The 18,565-nt window shown below is 39.9% G+C and overlaps 1 protein-coding gene across 1 annotated transcript in view; it reads right to left on the bottom strand.

The window, feature by feature from the left end:
* The window catches only part of LOC149843295 (uncharacterized), a 92,817-nt gene that overhangs the window by 17,656 nt on the left and 56,596 nt on the right, over window positions 1-18,565 (bottom strand). The window contains exon 14 of the mRNA XM_089999706.1: window positions 37-107. Within this exon, the coding sequence (XP_089855832.1) occupies window positions 37-107 (71 nt within the window). The remainder of the gene's footprint in view (window positions 1-36; window positions 108-18,565) is intronic.

Below are 18,565 nucleotides of genomic sequence, written 5' to 3'. Positions count from 1 at the left end.
ATATTCAACAAATATTTACATAATGTATGAACGTACATCACCAAATACAGCAAATCTCTCCTGAATTGCATCTTGTAGTTTATTTTCAGCTTCTACTTCAGTTATCTCTGAAGGCCAATGCAAGAAAAGTATAAGAAACTGACTAACAACAAAAGACCATACAGCAGCAGATTAAAAAATTAGCAGAATATTAGGCACCAGGCAGTGTAACATGTAAATGATTCAAGTTACATGTGTCTAGCTGCCAGTCCAAATAGGACCTTCACATTGTTTATAGTAAGTATCTGCAGTTTTCCACTTTTCTACGAGAATCATATGATAAAGTTCCTCACAGTCAAACTGAGACAATCATGTAAACAAACCTGAGGTTTTTATATTTCCATTAAATGACAAGGATTCTTTGACCACAAATTGAGTTTCAATAGAGTGACCCCAATCAATCCACTCCATGTCAGCGATGAATCTGGCACTATCAAATTCTTGAAACTTTTTCGGAATTGTAATCAATGACAACAAAGTTTAACTGCAAGATGTTTAAATTTCAAACTAGAAAAACAGAACTAATATGTCATGTACCGAGACTTTCTGAAATGTAACCAATGAAAAAATAGTCTTTGGATTACTTACAAATAGTTAAATACTATTTATCTATTTATGTTTTTAAACAACCTAAACCTCTATCATATTTTATCTCTATATCAATTTCATTAAAAATAAACAAAAATTATCCACCTTTTCAAAGGCAGGGGAGGCTGTATTTGTTTCTATCTCTGTTTATAAGTCATTCCATGCTATCATAGGCTCAAATATCTCCTCCCTCCCCTATGCTTCTCCACTTCTTCAATTGTTAACCGAGCACCATGAAGTTTGAGCAGCTCCCCAGATAATCCACTAGGTTGGACTACAAATAGTGGCTGCCAGGCCCACATTGGGTTGGTTAGGCTTGGGAAGCAGATCCAGAATTCCAAGAACTGCTTCAGACTAGACCGCCAGCACGGAGTATCTAATTGGTGAAAACATTGAGAATTTTGGCAAGGTGGGACTGTGTAAGAAAGCTTATATTGCGTGGATTACATCTAGTTGATCAGGCCTAGAGGAATCACCCAGTTGGATAAGTGATGATCCACTTGAGTGGGACAGTGCTGTGCCATTTGTACTAATACATCTGAAAATAACATATATCTTTGTCATTTTTTACAGTAGGGCCATGTCACATGGATACTGATCAGGAACAGGACATGATGCAGATATGTTTGGTACAATATGATCATTTTAAAAAATTAGGACAAGGGGACATGATCATATACACACACATGTATGCATGTGTGTATAAAAAACAATTCTAAATCACAATAATTAGGAACATCAAATGATCAAACTAAGTTGAAATTGAAACGTAATGTAATTGATGACAAATTTTAAAAGAACTGAACAGAAAATAACTAAATAAGATCATAGGAGGAAATAGATAAAGTTAATGACACAATGTAGATTGTGTGTGAAACAGGTTTGGCTGTATCCTGAAGTGTCCTGTAGTGTCCACAAAGTGCCCAAGTGTCGTGTCATGTCAACACAGGATACACACGCTAAGTGAAGTGTCCATGTGACATAGTAGCAGGGGAAATTTTGTCTTTTTTTTAGTTCACGATTGACTTTTCTATGCAAGACACATGAAGACTGACATTATTTAGCAATCCCTAGTTCATCACTGTAATCTCATCAATTTGGCATGTTGAATTCTGTCTGTAAGATCCAGAATGAAACACACACTCTAAACAAAGATAATCAAGATAGGTATTTGCATGTGCCATATTTGTGAATGTCAAAAACATGCTTGGTTGTGTAACAAGCAAGCGTAATGCCTGAAGAGGGAGTGTGTCTTACTTTTTCTGCTTACGTTTTAGTTCTTTCTGTTTTTTTCATATTGCCAAAGGTTAATTTAGATCATTTTTGTTTTTGTTTTTCTGTTTCCATCATGTTTGGATGGTTTATTCTTTTAATACAGTCAACATTTAAAAGTTAGGTTAGTCTTTGTTTTTGCATTTCTTACAAGTTGGATTCCTTCTTGTGACATTTATTTATCCAAGCTAATAGAATTGCGAGACTATTCTCCAGATACTTCTCTTCTTAATTTCACAATGAAGACATTGTTAAAGAGACGTGAAGAGTATAGACAGGGTATTCTGATCACACCAGAACCAGTCCTATCATAATTAGGACTCTAGGTGGCGTCCCAGCTGAAGGTATTTTGGTCATTGTGCTGGACCAGTTTTACTTAAACACAAACTGCTGTATAACAGTCCTATTATAACTCTGTATTTTATTCTATAAATACACACATAGGGACATGGTGGGACTGTGCTAGGACCGATAGGGAGAGTCATCGGCTCGTGTGTGTTATCCTCAATATGTGTGCACACAGAATGCTCAAACAAAGGCCAAAATGGGTAAGGACATCACAAGCTCATGCTCGTGTACTTGGCGCACGTGGAATGTGAGCGAACAGGTCCAGTCTCACAAGTGACCGAGAAAACCAGGAAAAATAGAAAATACAAGGCTTGAGTGGGGTTTCGTCTAGCGTCAAGCTAGTTTTACAAGTTACTGTTGCGGGGAATGCAAACCCTACGTACAAACCTCAGATAGATCTCGAATTTGAGCTCGTAGGCTCTCATACAATAATCCAACGGTGGACAAAATTTCAATCAAAACGCACACAGGAATCAGAGTGAGTGTGCAAATTTTGGTTCATCCAGCATGTCGCACGCCTGTGGCCGTGCGCAGGCTGTGTGCTGTGGCACACGCACAGGCACTGTGACAGGCCTGATGCTAACGCACACACTTCTACATGTGCTGGGTCTGTGAATATGCGTATGACATGCGCCTGAAGCATGAACTGATGTGTGCATCAAATGGGCATGTGATGTGGAGCACGGCTAGCGCATGGTCGATCCTGGGCCTGTGGGCGGCTGTTGACTGCACATGCTGTCATACTCGTGCACGCCTTAGGAGGTGGTGGGACCTTAGATTTAAGATCCATTTTTGAAGGCAAAAGACCTTGATCGAGGTCTCTCAAATCCTTTAGTGCGGAAGATTGATATTGTAGAGCTATATTTCTATGCTCTTCTTTCTTTCGGGATCTTGTTTGTGGTGCCACTTGTGAAGTGTGTGCTTGTGTTTGAGTCTTCACTAAACACTACACTATTACAAGGTAGGAAGGGGGTTTCGTCTAGCCCGTAGCTAGGTTACAAGCTCTCAAAACAAAGTAAGATAAACACTTCTCGCACACACTCTACTAGGGAGGCTGCTGCCTCTTAGGCTTCACTCAGCCTTACACAATATTCTGCCACACAACAGGCAGATCACAAGAGAATCAGCTGAGGGAGGTTCACAGGATTGCAAGCGAGCTCACTGCGGCAGCGGTTGACTGCAATCTTGATCTTGCGTCAGACGCACACTACTATGGTGCGGCTAAGGAGTATGACGTAGGTAACGGAGCAGACGAAGTCACGCGTGCGGTGTGGCAGGAAGGCGCGTTGCAGGTGAGGTGCGGCAGATGTCGCACGAGGCTCTGCGGCATAAGTGCACGTAGCTGGCGCAGTGCATTGGAAGTGCGCATTACAGAATGCGCGCGGATGAAGATGTGCGTTGTGAGATCGACGCACAGATGAAGCGTGGCTGCAAATTGTGTGCGTGTCGTAGGAAATGATGTGTGCACGAATTGCACGAGTGTGCGGCGACAGACGTGCATGAGCACTGTGCTGCGCTGCACGAAAGAGTTGCACACTAGCAGTATGCGCAAGGTCTCTGTCGGTGATCCTGGGCCTGTGTTATCCTTGATTGTGAGTTGCTTAGCTGAAAGAGTGCATTCGGCAGAAAACGTCTCTGCGAGGCGATCTGAGTCGGAAAACCTCCCTTCACCTTAGCAGACTAGGAAGACCTCTGCAGGGAGCAAAGTGAGTTCTCCTGAGCGGCAGTCATCAACGTTCATTCACCTCAAGTGTCAACACATGCAATGGAGATTGCATTAGTATATGCGTTGAACCGGAAGATCACTGAAAGAGCAAGAGGCGTCAAGTACTCACCTTTGCATGAAGGTTAGCAATGTGATCTTGACGTCTTCACTGCAATGGAAGCTCCGAATGAATCCGCAATTCGTCGGACGTGCGATGGACCCGATCTAGGCTCAAAGCGCTTGATCAAGGATGAATCCAACTCGGCTAGCTTGAAACTAACTGGAATTGGCCCAAGGATGAATGTTGAGCATCAATCCCAAATTTTCTTGATTAAGGGAACCGAATGCACAAGGCACCAAAGAGATTTCTCTCTTCCAAAAGACCGAAGTCCAATTCTATTCAAATGATTTCAAAAAATACAATTCAATGGAAATGAAGCCTTATTTATAGGCTGAACAAAACCACAAACCAGATTGTATACACCATCACAGATGTTTTCTAACTGTCACAAGTGGTCCCAACTGACCAAGGCGCACATTCATTGAATCTGATCTACAGAAGTGGTGCCCAAGGCTCCTATAAGCTGAACCTGGACATTATGATGTGGCAAGTCTGTTTTTCGCAAATGCCAAGCTGTTTAAACCTTGCTGACTAAGGGGTTGAAGTGGCAAGATGTTGGCGGTAAAGTGTGTTGGCCACTTGCGCAGGTAGTCCCCAAGTTGACGCTCTTGTGCATTGCACCTGGTCATCCCGCCTGGCACCTTACGTTGGCAAACCCTACGGGTTACCCTATCACCAGTTTGGTGACTAAGCGTTGAGCTAGCATGCTGCGCTGAGTACCCACCGTCTAAGAGTGTCTTGCCGCATGATCACTCATACAGCACTAAGCTTCTGCAGACTTATAAGTCTGTTGTGACTGTGCCCTATGGTTGTTGCGTCTCTCGGCAAAGGCATTTCACTTTGGGTCGCAACATTCCACCACTGCTTCCCTTACCTTTGTCCTCAAAGGAGAACCGCTGTAAGTTCTTATTTTCCCTCACTAAATCGCTTATGTCTGTGAGTTTGTTTGTCGGTCTACTTCGCTTATAGTGATCGCCTTGTAGAATTGCGACTTACCTATTCAGATGTGAGCCGACAATAATACATAGTTAAGTAAAAGGTGTGTTGCTCAATCATACGCACTGCAGAATGTGACTAAGGTATTGCATGCGGTCGGCAAGGAAGAACATTGTGCTTTCATCTTGTGTTGTCGTGCTGCACAAGCGACATACTGTCTTGTTCATTGTTGAGGAGCGGAACAATATAGTGTGTTGAAGCACTTAATGTTGGTTGTCGCAGAAAAATGCATTGGCTGAGGCGTGTGGCGCAGGAAAACACACTGTAAGGAACGCACCAGTCTGTGTTGTACTAACAGACGAGTGTAAGTAGTAATTTGCGCACATAGTGTGATTGTGGTGCAAAGGATATGCACAATTTTGTAACGGGCAAAGGTACGCAACACAGCTGTGAGAAATTTTGCAACTTTAACTTCGCTTTCTAACGCAGAAATGTGCTTCTGTTTTTTGCCTACTCAAGCACACAGAATGAGGACGTTGTTGCGATACACTTGGAGCTGGTCTCACTGTTCCGGTTCGCGGATTCGTTGCGCTCTGTTATTCTTGAGTCTACTACCCTACCTATAACCAAAACACTGAACTCGACAAGTATGTGTCCTCCTGGATCAAAAGAAAACTTGTCTCATTCCTGCATTAGTGCCCTGGTTTGCCTTTGGCCAATTGGTCATTTCTTAGCAGTCGTCACGTGTCGGCCTATCATTATCCGCTGGATTTGCGCGCTTGAATTTCCTGCTTTTTGAACCATCCCATTTAAACAAGGTTGCATATTGTTACTGTCTACTTGATAGGATATGGTTGTTGATTCATGCTTTCAGCCCCCTATTCGTATACATTGCTTTGGCGCCTTTAAATTTAAGCCTAAGTAATCTTTTTCCGACACTTTGCTTCTGAATTAGAAATGCATTCAAAGGTAACCCCTGAACTCTTTAAGCTCATCGTTTTCTTTCCTGCTGCATTTGCCCTTTTGGATAGCTAACCCACAAGTGACAACTCCAACCAGAATGTCGTCTTTACTAGACTCCCTTTCATCGAAGAAGTCTATGCCATTTTGCTTCGTGACCCCATGTTGAAGTTCTCTACAACTGCATGGGTTGACTTGTACAACCGGCTCAAGCACGGGTGAGGAATGAAAATCATTCTCCTCTTCTTGGAAGAATGTGGCTAAGTCTGCGTACACTAGAAACTCTTCTTCACTTATTAGTGAAGGTCTGGATCTACTTAACCAATTGCACTGCAATGTCAGCCATTCCAACTCATAATTTGATGTCATCCTTATCAACCTTTTGCAACTTCTGATATATATTTGGACCACTAGTTTAAATTCAAAAATTGTCGCTCCTGTTAACTCCCAATCGAGTCTCTCTAGTGCCTCTTCAATGTCTTGTAGGTACAGCCTTACATAAGTATTTTATGCACCTTCCATTTGTTCCTTCACAATTGCATAGAGACATTGATTTTGTTTCGCACATGTGAGCATATTGCTCTACTAAGTTCAGCAGTGTAGAAATAAAGACTTGGCGTTTGTCAATCTTCTCAGTTAAATGGAGGTTGTTGAATTCAGTTTTTTCTCTACTTAACTGAACATTCACCCGAGCCAAGACATCCATGTCTTCCTCGTATTCTTGAGGAAACTTATAGCAAATATTTTCTAGCTTTGCTATTTTATTTTTCATCAGCTTTAGTGAATCTGCCGAATCCATAAAGGCTTGTTCAGTTTGTGCACAGCAGGAATAGTCAGAAGTTTGTGACTGAATGCAACTGTTCGGTCTGATCTACAGATCTGCCTGTAGGTGCTTTGTTAGAGGTAATAGGTGTGTTGGATGCACCATATAGAAGTTAAGCAACCTGTCAAATTTCACTGCAATCTGAACTCAGATGACTGAATGGTGACCTGCCGGAGTTAGCCGCCTGTAAACTGTCCCATAGCTATGTAGATAGACTGGATACTCTGACACAGTGGGCAACTTTGCACCACTTTCTATAACAAACGACTGATCAGCTGAGGACAACCTTCAAATACTTTCTTTTCTCAGCACAACAAAGAGTGTTATTGACATAGACACTTTGCTAGAAACTGATGGACAATGTTACACAATGATGACGAAGTTAGCCGGAACTCATAATCAAGTGACTGAATGTTGCAATTTCAGAATTCGTTGAGGCTAATCTTTTCTGATCGATGATTATAAATCATCTTAAGCAGGATGAAATAACTCGTATTTCTTCAGCATTTGTAGCAATTATCCGGACTTCACCAGAGATAGCCGAAATTAACGCCGAAGAATCCTAAAAATTACTTCAAAAGTGAAGTAGGATTTCCTTCTTCGGCATAATGACTTGATACCACTTCATAATTTTTCTCAGACTTGATAGCACTATTGTAGAGTTCTTTTTAGCTTTGTTAGCGCTTTCGCGGTCTCCTTTAGCTTAGATACCGCTTCTTTGGTCCTCTTTAGCTTTGATACCACTTGGTAGGACCTTAGATTTAGGATCCATTTTCGAAGGCAAAAGACCTTGATCGAGGTCTCTCAAATCCTTTAGCGCGGACGATTGATATTGTAGATCTATATTTCTATGCTCTTCTTTCTTTCAGGATCTCGTTTGTGGCGCTACTTGTGAAGTGTGTGCTTATGTTTGAGTCATCAATAAACACTACACTATTACAAGGTAGGAAGGGGGTTTCGTCTTAGCCCGTAGCTAGGTTACAAGCTCTCAAAACAAAGTAAGATAAACACTTCTCGCACACACTCTACTAGGGAGGCTGCTGCCTCTTAGGCTTCACTCAGCCTTACACAATATTTTGCCACACAACAGGCAGATCATAAGAGAATCAGCTGAGGGAGGTTCACAGGATTGCAAGCGAGCTCACTGCGACAGCAGTTGACTGCAATCTTGATCTTGCGTCGGATGCACACTACTGTGGTGTGGCTAAGGAGTATGACGCAAGTAACGGCGGAGATGAAGTCCCTCGTGCGGTGTGGCAGGAAGGCGCGATGCAGGCGAGGTGCGGCAAATGTCGCACGAGGTTGTGCGGCATAAGTGCACGTAGCTGGCACAGTGTGTTGGAAGTGCGTGTTACAGAATGCACGCGGATGAAGATGCGCGTTGCGACATCGGCACAAAGATGAAGTGCGGCTGCACATTGTGTGTGTGCATCGCAAGAAGCAATGCGTGCACGGATTGCATGAGTGTGTGGCGACAGACATGCGTGAGCATTGTGCTGCGCTGCACGAAAGAGTTGCGCACTAGCAGTATGCGCAAGGTCTCTGGCGGTGATCCTGGGCCTGTGTTAGCCCTGACTGTGCGCTACTCAGCTCAAAGAGTGTGTTCAATAGAAGATGTCTCTGCGAGGCGATCTGAGCCGGAAAACCTCCCTTCACCTTAGTAGACTAAGAAGACCTCTGCATGGAGCAGAGTGAGTTCTCCCGAGCGGCAGTCGTCAACGTTCATTCACCTCAATGTCAGCACGTGCAATGGAGATTGCATTAGTATATGCGTTGAATCAGAAGATAACTAAAAGAGCAAAAGACATCAAGTACTCACCTTTGCATGAAGGTTAACACTGTGATCTTTACGTTTTTCACTACAATGGAAGCTCTGAATGAATCCGCAATTCGCCGAACGTGCGATGGATCCGATCTAGGCTCGAAGCGTTTGATCAAGGCCGAATCCAACTCAGTTAGCTTGAAACTAAATGGAATTGGCCCAAGGATGAATGTTAAGCATCAATCCCAAATTTCCTTGATTAAGGGAACCGAATGCACAAGGCACCAAAGAGATTTCTCTCTTTCAAAAGACCGAAGTCCAATTCTATTCAAATGATTTCAAAAAATACAATTTAATGGAAATGAAGCCTTATTTATAGGCTGAACAAAACCACAAACCAGACTGTATATACCACATGTTTTCTAACTGTCACAAGTGGTCCCAACTGACCAAGGCGCACATTCATTGAATCTGATCTGCTGAAGTGGCGCCCAAGGCTCCCATACGCTGAACTTGGACATTCTGATGTGGCAAGTCTGTTTTGCGCAAATGCCAAGTTGTTTAAACCTTGCTGACTAAGGGGTTGAAGTGGCAAGATGTTGGCGGTAAAGTGTGTTGGCCACTTGCGCAGGTAGTCCCCAAGCTGACGCTCCTGTGCGTTGCACCTGGTCATCCCGCCCGGCGCCTTATGTTGGCAAACCCTGCGGGTTTCCCTATCACCCGTTTGGTGACTAAGCGCTGAGCTAGCATGCTGCACTGAGTACCCACCCTCTGAGAGTGTCTTGCCGCATGATCACTCATGCGGCACTAAGCTTCTGCAGACTTATAAGTCTGTTGTGACTGTGCCCTATGGTTGTTGCATCTCTCGGCAAAGGCATTTCACTTTGGGTCGCAACAGAGGACTCACCGACGGTACTGACCACCTGTTGGGATAGTCAACACCAATCAGCCACGTAGGGTAAGGGGCCTCAAAAGGGCTCAGCCACAGGTGGCCTGCGGAGTTGTTGTATGCACAAGGGCTATCCGCACACGGGGAGGTTCAGAGCACACGGGCACAGGCTGCATAAGGGTGTAACCGGTGTTTCCTACTCTAGAACACCTCCTACGTGCGTTCAGTTCACCAATAACACGACAACAGGGTTGTTGCCAACATAAATCCACAAAACATTGACAAAATATGCCGGTGATTTGCCAGAATAGTGCCACTAAGGCGCTATAGGCGGTCGGACGCATGCGTCAGCCTGTGCGCTACACACAACTGTGTGTCTAAACTAGTGTCCCCCAAATTTACGTTCCAACTTCTTGATCAGCGAGGCCAAGTGCCCAAAAATTCTCAAGAAGCACCAAGAACGTCCAAGAATGATAGTAAACAAGAATTGCACAGGAAATTATAGCAAAATGCACGTATAAATTCTGTCACGAAATACAAAATCTTTTACAATAGAAGCCACTTATGGGCTGTTGCAAACACTCAGAGTATACACAAAAGACCACTTATGGGTCAATATCCAAACATACATTCACTGTTACAAGAGAGCAAAAACACTTGAGCATAATCTCAATATATTTCAGCAATATGCTTAGAAAAGCATTTATAACAAAGAGGGGAGACCCCTTTAAATAGACTAACATGGGTTGGTCTGTTGGATCAGCCAACAGCTGTGTTACAAAAGGAGAAAAAGACAAATACAAAAGGTAAAAAGACAAAATATAAAAGACCAGTCACCCCCTAGAGGGCTGACACCTATTACATATGTGAAATGACTGAAATACCCATCCAGAAACAGAAAAATATAAAAGACTAGTCAGCCCCTAGAGGGCTGACACCTATTACATATGTGAAGTGACTGAAATATCCATCATGGATATTTCAGTCTACAACCGGAAACAAAAAAATAAAATATATATCTTTACATATATTATAAGTTAACACTCCCCCTCAAACTTACGGCGCAATCACCGAAAGTTTGTCTAATAAGCTATGTCACAAGGACTCTTCAACTAGGTGCCGCACCCGCACCCGCACCCGATGCGGTCAACCTGATCCTGGGTGCAGTCAACACACTCAGGGTGATTTATGTCCAACTTTTAGACTTTATATATATATATAATTTTTTATATTTTTGCCGCACCCCCGCACCCAAGCTTTTTTAAAGTGACGCACCCCCGCACCCGCACTCGCACCCATGTGACATAGCTAATAAGAAGTGAAAACGAGGAGAGGGAAGGGCCTTCGTGAAAAAATCCGCTAGCTGGAATTTAGATGCTACATATGACAAGGTGATATTCTTCTTGAGATATTCTTCACAAACATAATGGCAATCGATGTGTTTATTTCTTTCATGGAAAATGTGGTTACCACTTATGTATTATTTGAACGTAAGGTTTCGTGTCTGGATCCAGATCCATGATGACGTCTTTATAATGCTTGTAATAGTTATGTTTTTATTATTTTTATCTTTTCTTTATTGCCCCTATGTTATTTGTATTCTCATGCATATTGAATGGGGGTATTTTTGTAACAGTTTGACGTTATTGATATATAGCCATCCATGACGCACAATGGGCTGCATGGAATCTATTTTGGCTACAACCCTATTTTCCCTTCTCTCATCTTCTCTCACTTCCTCCTTTGCTCTCAGTGATCCTCAGTTCTTACATGGTATCAAAGTGGTGATTGGGTCTCGATCTTCCACCATAGTAAGTCCAAATAAATACTTGGCTCTTCCTTCGTTTCTTGTTCTCTCTCATCTCGTATCTCTTCTCTTTTTCTAATACCTTCTTTCTTCTACATCTTTCTCTCTATATTTTATTATTTATTTTCTTCAGAGAAACCCTACTCATATATTTTTTTTATCATTGTAAATTCAAAATCGAGTTTTCTTGATTTTTTCTATATTGACGCCATTAAGATCTTATTCAAAGGACGTCAGTTTTTTTTAAAGGGAAACCCAATATTGATTTGGATTTATTATGTTCCTCAAAAAAAAATCAGTATTTTATTTATCTGAATCTAATCTTTCGGTGTCAATTTTATTCATATCTGAATCAAATGTTTCTCATTATGCCAAAAGTTTCATTATTTCCGTTATAAATTTTTTCGTATTTGTTTTATCATCATCTTACCTGTTTGTTTTTTATGACATTTATTATTTGTAATCATCGCTGATATGCAAAAAAAAAAATCGCAATCAGACATGTGGGTGTCGACAGCAATTTCTACTTTCCTTGAAATATTCATACATAGATTTGTTATCTTCATTTGTTCTCTCGGCTATCTTTCTTTGACTACGTCAATTTTGTTGACATGGAAATGTCAAATAACCCCCTTTATTCGTAGTCAAGATCTCTGTGGACACATGGATGGATCAGTCAAGATCCCACCAGAGTTCATTTTGTGGGAAGAAAAGGATGAAAAAAGGGTTGTGGTTGCCACAGTGCATATTCGAAATCCGGATTTTGTTACTTGAATGAAACGTGATCAAGCACTAGTTGCTTATATTATGCCTACGTTATCACAAGAAGTTTTGGCCAGCATCCCTTATGACAACACAACTATGGAACTATGGGGCAAGCTTGTGCAGACATACTCCCAAGTTTCAAAGGCAAGGTTGATGTTTTTAAAGAAAGAATTTATGAATCTTAAGAAGGGCTCTATGTCCATTATGAAGTACCTTAATAAGATGAAAGAAATTACATATCATGATCGGATATGAGATCCCTGATAAGCGGATGTGAGGTCCCCGATAAGGACAAGGCGCAGCAGGCCCTAAACGGACCTGAATATAGTATTTTTTATACCACTTTATCTTGTTTAGATACTCTCCCTACATTCGAAGCCTTGCGGCTAAAGCTTCTTCAATTTGAAATGAGCTTGAGAGGTACAACTGAAAGTTCATCAGGTCCTTCAGATAATCATTAGGTGCTTACGTCAAAAACCCAATTTGGAAGATGAAGAGGAGGTATGAGAGGAGGACGAGGCAGAGGAGGAAATCACGAAGGTCGTGGACTACTTTCACTTCCTAATACTCCTCCTATTCCTTACTTAGATAGAAGGATCCCATGTTATATATGCAAGAAGCTGAGTCATAATAAAGCTAACTGTTGGTATAAAGATGACTCGAGATATTCCAGGGAAGCAAACTCTCAAGCAAAGAATGCATCAAGTTCATCTGAAAGATCAGGGCACCAAGTATAGTTACCAGTGGATAAACAACTTCTTTTGGCTGCCATAGCAGGGATGAACTTAAAGCAGAATCACCAAGGAAGGTGGAAAGTTGATTCCAGATCAGCCAATCATATAACCAGAGATGAGTAAATTTAAAGTTTTGAATCCTTATTTTGGTAGGGATAGTCATTACTGGAGATGGGACTCGCCACCCCATCACTCACACTGAAAAAGTTGTCATTCCTATGTCTGATTATAATCTGTATTTTTCGAATGTGTTTGTAGTTCCTAATATAAAAAAGAATTTTGTGTTTGTTTCTAAACTTGTTGATGATACAAATTTTTGCATCGTTTTTACTCCTTTTGTTTATGTGAAGGACCTCACATAAAGAGGATGCTCGCTGAAGGAGAATCCTCTACTTCAAGTTCAGGGCAAACCTGCAAAAAAATCTAGAAGCTCTTTATCTTCTTGTTTTGTCAATGAGTCAGAGTCCAAAAGACCAAGAGTCTGGCACATTCGCCTAGCACATTGTAATATTGAGAAACTTGTTTATGATGGTTTAGTTCCTTTGTCCAGTTTGAGTTACGAGTCAAATAAAATATATCCTAGTTTGTCAAGTTTCAAAGAGTCATGTACTGTAAAAGTATCTTCAAAAAGATACTATGATCAAGACACAATGTTCTTGATGGAAAACATGTGCACTAATGCACAATAAGAACACTTAGAATACTTGTGCACAAAGGCACTACCCACAATATCTCACAAATGCACTAATGCATAAAAGAATGGAAAGCTTTATTAGATCACACATAGGCTTTGACCCAAAGCCTTAAGGAATTACAAGGAGAGAACCCCTATTTATAAGGGGCCACCAAAAAGGAGCCTTGGAGGGGCTCCACTCATAGACGTTGGAGTCCCTCCAACGGTCACAAATGTGACCGTTGGAGGGGCCCAACGTCTATTTGAGTGGGCCCCCAAGGTATCTTTTGGTAAAAATAAAAAACAAAAAAAGTAAAAACAAAAAGAAAGAAAAAATAAATACAATCACATTCACGAAAATGACAACAACAACAACAACTACGCCTTCATCCCAAAACAATTGGGGTCGGCGATATGAACCAACAAAGAAAATCATTATGGGTCTTCCACATGAATCCTTCTCTTCCATTCATTTCTATCCAATGCCATGTCCTCGATGAGGTTCAAAGCATTCATATCCTTTCTTATCACCTCCATCCATGTCTTCCTAGGCCTACCCCGACCTCTTTTAACTAATATATTTTCCCATTTCTCCATCCTTCTAACTAGAGCATCATTAGAACTTCGTCGAATATGTTCAAACCACCGTAAACGATTCTCGCTCATCTTATTTTCAATGGGTGCAACGCCTACCTTCTTACGTATCTCCTCGTTCTGAATCTTATCTTTTATTGTATTTCCACACATCCATCTCAGCATACGCATCTCAGCTACACTCATTTTTTGAATATGATGTCTCTTGGCAGCCCAACATTCCGTACTATATAGTAAAGCGGGCCTAATAGTCGTCCTATAAAACTTTTCCTTCAACCGCAATGGCATTCTACGATCGCACAACACTCTAGTTGCACTCTTCCATTTCATCCACCCAACCTTTATCCTATGATTTACATCTCCATCAATTTCTCCATACTTTTGAATGATAGATCCCAAATATTTGAAAGAATCATCCACCGGTATTTCGTGCTCACCAAGCTTCACTACACTCCCATCACTACTTCGTTGCTTACTAAATCGACATTCCATGTATTCTGTCTTACTCTTACTCAACTTAAAACCTCTAGCTTCCAATGTCTGTCTCCATAATTCTAACTTAGCATTAACCCCAGCTCTAGACTCATCAATCAAAACAATATCATCAGCAAACAACATACACCACGGCACATTTTCTTGAATTGATCTCGTAAGCTCATCCATCACTATAGCAAATAGGAAAGGGCTTAAAGCAGATCCTTGATGTAACCCAACCGTTATAGGAAAATTGGTTGTTACCCCTCCACAAGTGCGGACATTGGTTACTACTCCTTCATACATATCTTTAATTACACTAATGTACTTGAGAGAAACACTTTTCTTCATCATTGTCCACCAGAGAACGTCCCTAGGTACTCTATCGTAAGCCTTCTCCAAATCAATAAAAACCATATGCAAATCTTTGTTCCTCTCTCTATTTCTCTCAATAAGTTGTCTAAGAAGATGTATAGCTTCCATAGTTGATCTTCCAGGCATAAAACCAAATTGATTCTCCGATATCATGACAATCTTCCTCAACCTAGACTCAATCACCCTCTCCCAAAGTTTCATAGTATGACTCATAAGTTTTATACCACGATAAATGAATGTGCATAAAATTGAGGAAATGACTAAACTACCCCTATGACTAAAATAATGAAAAATATATATTTTATATATATAAGTGGATAGATACATATACATATATATTATATATGTATATGTATCATCCTTTATATATATATATATATATATATATATATATATATATATATATATATATATATAAAATATATAAGATTACAAGATTTCGGTAATATAGTTTAACATGTACTCCTGTTTACTTCTAATAAAAGAGCTTGTAAATTATTTGATATTGTTCATTCTGATGTATGGGGACCAGCTCCCAATGTTTCTTCTTCTGGAAGTCGTTATTATGTTACCTTCATAGATAATTATTCCTGATGAAACATAAGCATGAAGTTTTCAAAATATTTATGAATTTTCATGCTTTTGTTTGCAATCAGTTTTCATTGTCTATCCTTAGTTTCGAGTGTGATGGTGGAGGCGGGTACTCTTCAAATGATTTTATTGAATAACTTAAAGAAAACGGAATTAATCGAAGAGTAACTTGTCCCCGGACTCCTCAGCAAAATGGCCTTGCTGAGAGGAAGCACAAACATATTTTAGAAAGTGCCCTCACTATGATGCATGAGGGATGTGTTCCTTTATATTTGTGGACTAAAGCATTCCATACAGTTATCCATATGATTAATATGTTACCAATGAAAATTCTTCAACATAAATCACCGTATTACGAACTGTTTGTTTGGGCAGCATCCTAACTATGGCTTTCTAAAGGCGTATGAATGTATTTGTTATGTTCATATTGACACATCTTTGAGAACTAAGTTTTGACAGAAAAGCGTATATGTAATATCCGAAAATTTCTAAGTTCTTTTCTATAGCATTGTGAAATGTCTTGAATTTCGTGTCAATATAAAATCCTAATTTCTTTAAAAAAAAATTAATGTTTGAGTATATTCGTAAGGATTAAGGGGTTTAATTATATTGAATTGTAGTAAATATAAACCCTACATGGTTTGGATATCTGAGAAAATTCTAAGTGATGTCTAATTGAAAACATTTTACTTAAAAAGAAAATGTTGATTTTTCTTTTAAGTAAAATTATTTAAATAAAGTAAATTAACAAAAGTAGATTTTAAAAATATACATATTAATATGCTTAATAAGATGAAATTAACTTATATTCAATTCCTTTACATTTTCACATGAGTTGTGGTTATATAAAACAAAAACGGTTTTTAATTGGAATTTTATGATTTATCAATAATAGTTTAATATAATAGTTTTCTTTTGTATACATTAAAATCCATTTTTTATTAGTTTAGTAGGAGCCCATAGGTGGACCATCCCATCCTATGTGGCATCTTACTTCAAATTCAAATTGAAAATAAAGGTATAGTGATTTTCAAGGTTATTTAAAGTTTGAAAAGTCAAAGTGGAGATCAAGGGCTCCAAATGAATTTCATTAATGAGATCAAGGGCTGGAATTAATTCCAGCACATAACCTAATTTAAGAAGGGTTATAAAACCCTCCCATAGCCCTTGCCCTCCTCATTTGTGCTGGAAAAAAAAAGGAGAGCTTCTCTCTCCCCCAAAAACCCTCTTCTCTCTCTCCTCTCTTTCCCTTCCCTATTCTCTTCTTTTAGGGTTTCTTTTGGTTCTTGAGTGCAAGATCCAGACCTCAAGGGGTGTGGTGAGGAGATCTAAGGTCCTCATCTTGCTGGAAGAAAGGGTTGATTGGTGGATCGATTAAAAAGGGCTGTTCATCCATCAAGAAATACATTTTTTTCAACAAAAGGTAGGGTTTCTATGCTTTTCTTGCAAGAACGGAGTTCTTGGCATGGATTTTGATGCTTTTTCATGAGTTTAGATCATAATCAAACCCTCCTAACCGTGGGTTTGACTCAGATTTAATGATCCATGGCAAAAACACATTTTCCCCTAAAGAAAACCATTTTTGAAATCGGGTTTATTATAAAAATCGGTTTCTTAGAAATAGATTCGTAAAATATATTTGTATTTGATTTATTCCATGTTTTTTATGCAAATATTAGTTTGGATTGATAGATTATGAAGTGTTTCATCTACTGTGAATATTTTAGAATTTTCGGAATTTTATTTCATGCGTATTCCCTATTTCTTTTAATTTTTCTTGGGATTCGGGTGACTCGGTTTGATTCACCCAAATGCAAATCTCGGAATTCTAGGTTTTCCACTTGACCTCCGTTCAGTAAAATGGTCGTTTCTCCCTCGTCCGGATAAGTTTTGATGAACGGATTGTTGCGTTGGAAAGCTAGCTCCATTGTGCATCTACTGTAGAAATTTGGGCTCTGTTCATGGACCGAGCACGTCTCTGTGACAGTCGAAACAAAAACTGATAGGTCTGTAGTAAAACATGCATAACTCCCTCATACGAAAGAGTTTTTACAAACGGTTTGCGGCTACGGATAGCTGACAACAATTCCTATATACTGTAAAAATTTCAGCTCTGTTCAAGGAGCCAAAAATTTTCTGTGAGCTCTGTACCAGTCGGACAGAGTTATGAAATTGGAAAAATTAGGGCAAATTCATAAATCAAGGCTCAAAGGGTACATAGTATATATGTTTTTATTTAATTTCTTTATAGAATTAGTATGCATTATGTGAATGATTATGCAGGTCTGATTTTATGCAATCTTATATGATTATGGCATGAATTATAAATGGAAGGTTACACATGAAAGATTTAGGATCAAAAGGTCCAATGAATACAAGTTTATGTTTTAAATTCTAAAAATGTGTTGACTATATGTATGTCCATGATATCGTGATGATATGATTGTTTCATTGATATGGATGTTCATATATATTCTCCTTGTTGCATTGGCCATGTACATGCATATGCATTATGATGTGTGAAAATGAATAAGATGTTTATGTTACGCATGTGCTCAAATGTCTGTTACAAGTTTAATTATATGTCCTTGTCCAATGCTTTATAAGAATGCATTCATGACCATAAAGTGGTTTAAGTTTGATGTTGCATCAAAAGTATGACTGAAATCAAGTAATCATGTGACATTAAACTCAAGATACTTGCTTGGAGAGTAGCAGGTGATACAAAACTTCGTGGGACAAGTTCTGTTACGGGCACGGAAGGTTGCTCCTCCCCTCCCACGATTTTAGGGGAAAAACCTCTGCATTAGACTGCAGCGTAGAGGTTATTGTACTCATGAGGAAAAACTGATGCATCGGGTTGAAAGGTGTTGGGAATCTCTCTCGTATTAACGTCCCTCATCCCGTCTTAGTGAATGGACCTGGCCAGGCTAAAGCCACCCCTGTATGTAAAACACGTCCTGTGTCATGGTCTTGATCTGAGAATGTCTGCCTGTGTCGTATCAGCAGGGCTAAGAAGTGATAACTTAAATGGTGTGTGCATTAATTTGGCATCACATGCATCATCTAATTAAGAAAATATAACTAAAGATAAGAAAATATGCATGCA

Source organism: Nuphar pumila, chromosome 3 (genome assembly GCF_984573655.1).
Source record: "Nuphar pumila chromosome 3, dmNupPumi1.hap1.1, whole genome shotgun sequence".
Lineage (NCBI taxonomy): Eukaryota > Viridiplantae > Streptophyta > Magnoliopsida > Nymphaeales > Nymphaeaceae > Nuphar > Nuphar pumila.
The sequence above is the reverse complement of the archived record's forward strand: the minus strand, read 5'-3'. Positions and strand labels throughout refer to the sequence as shown.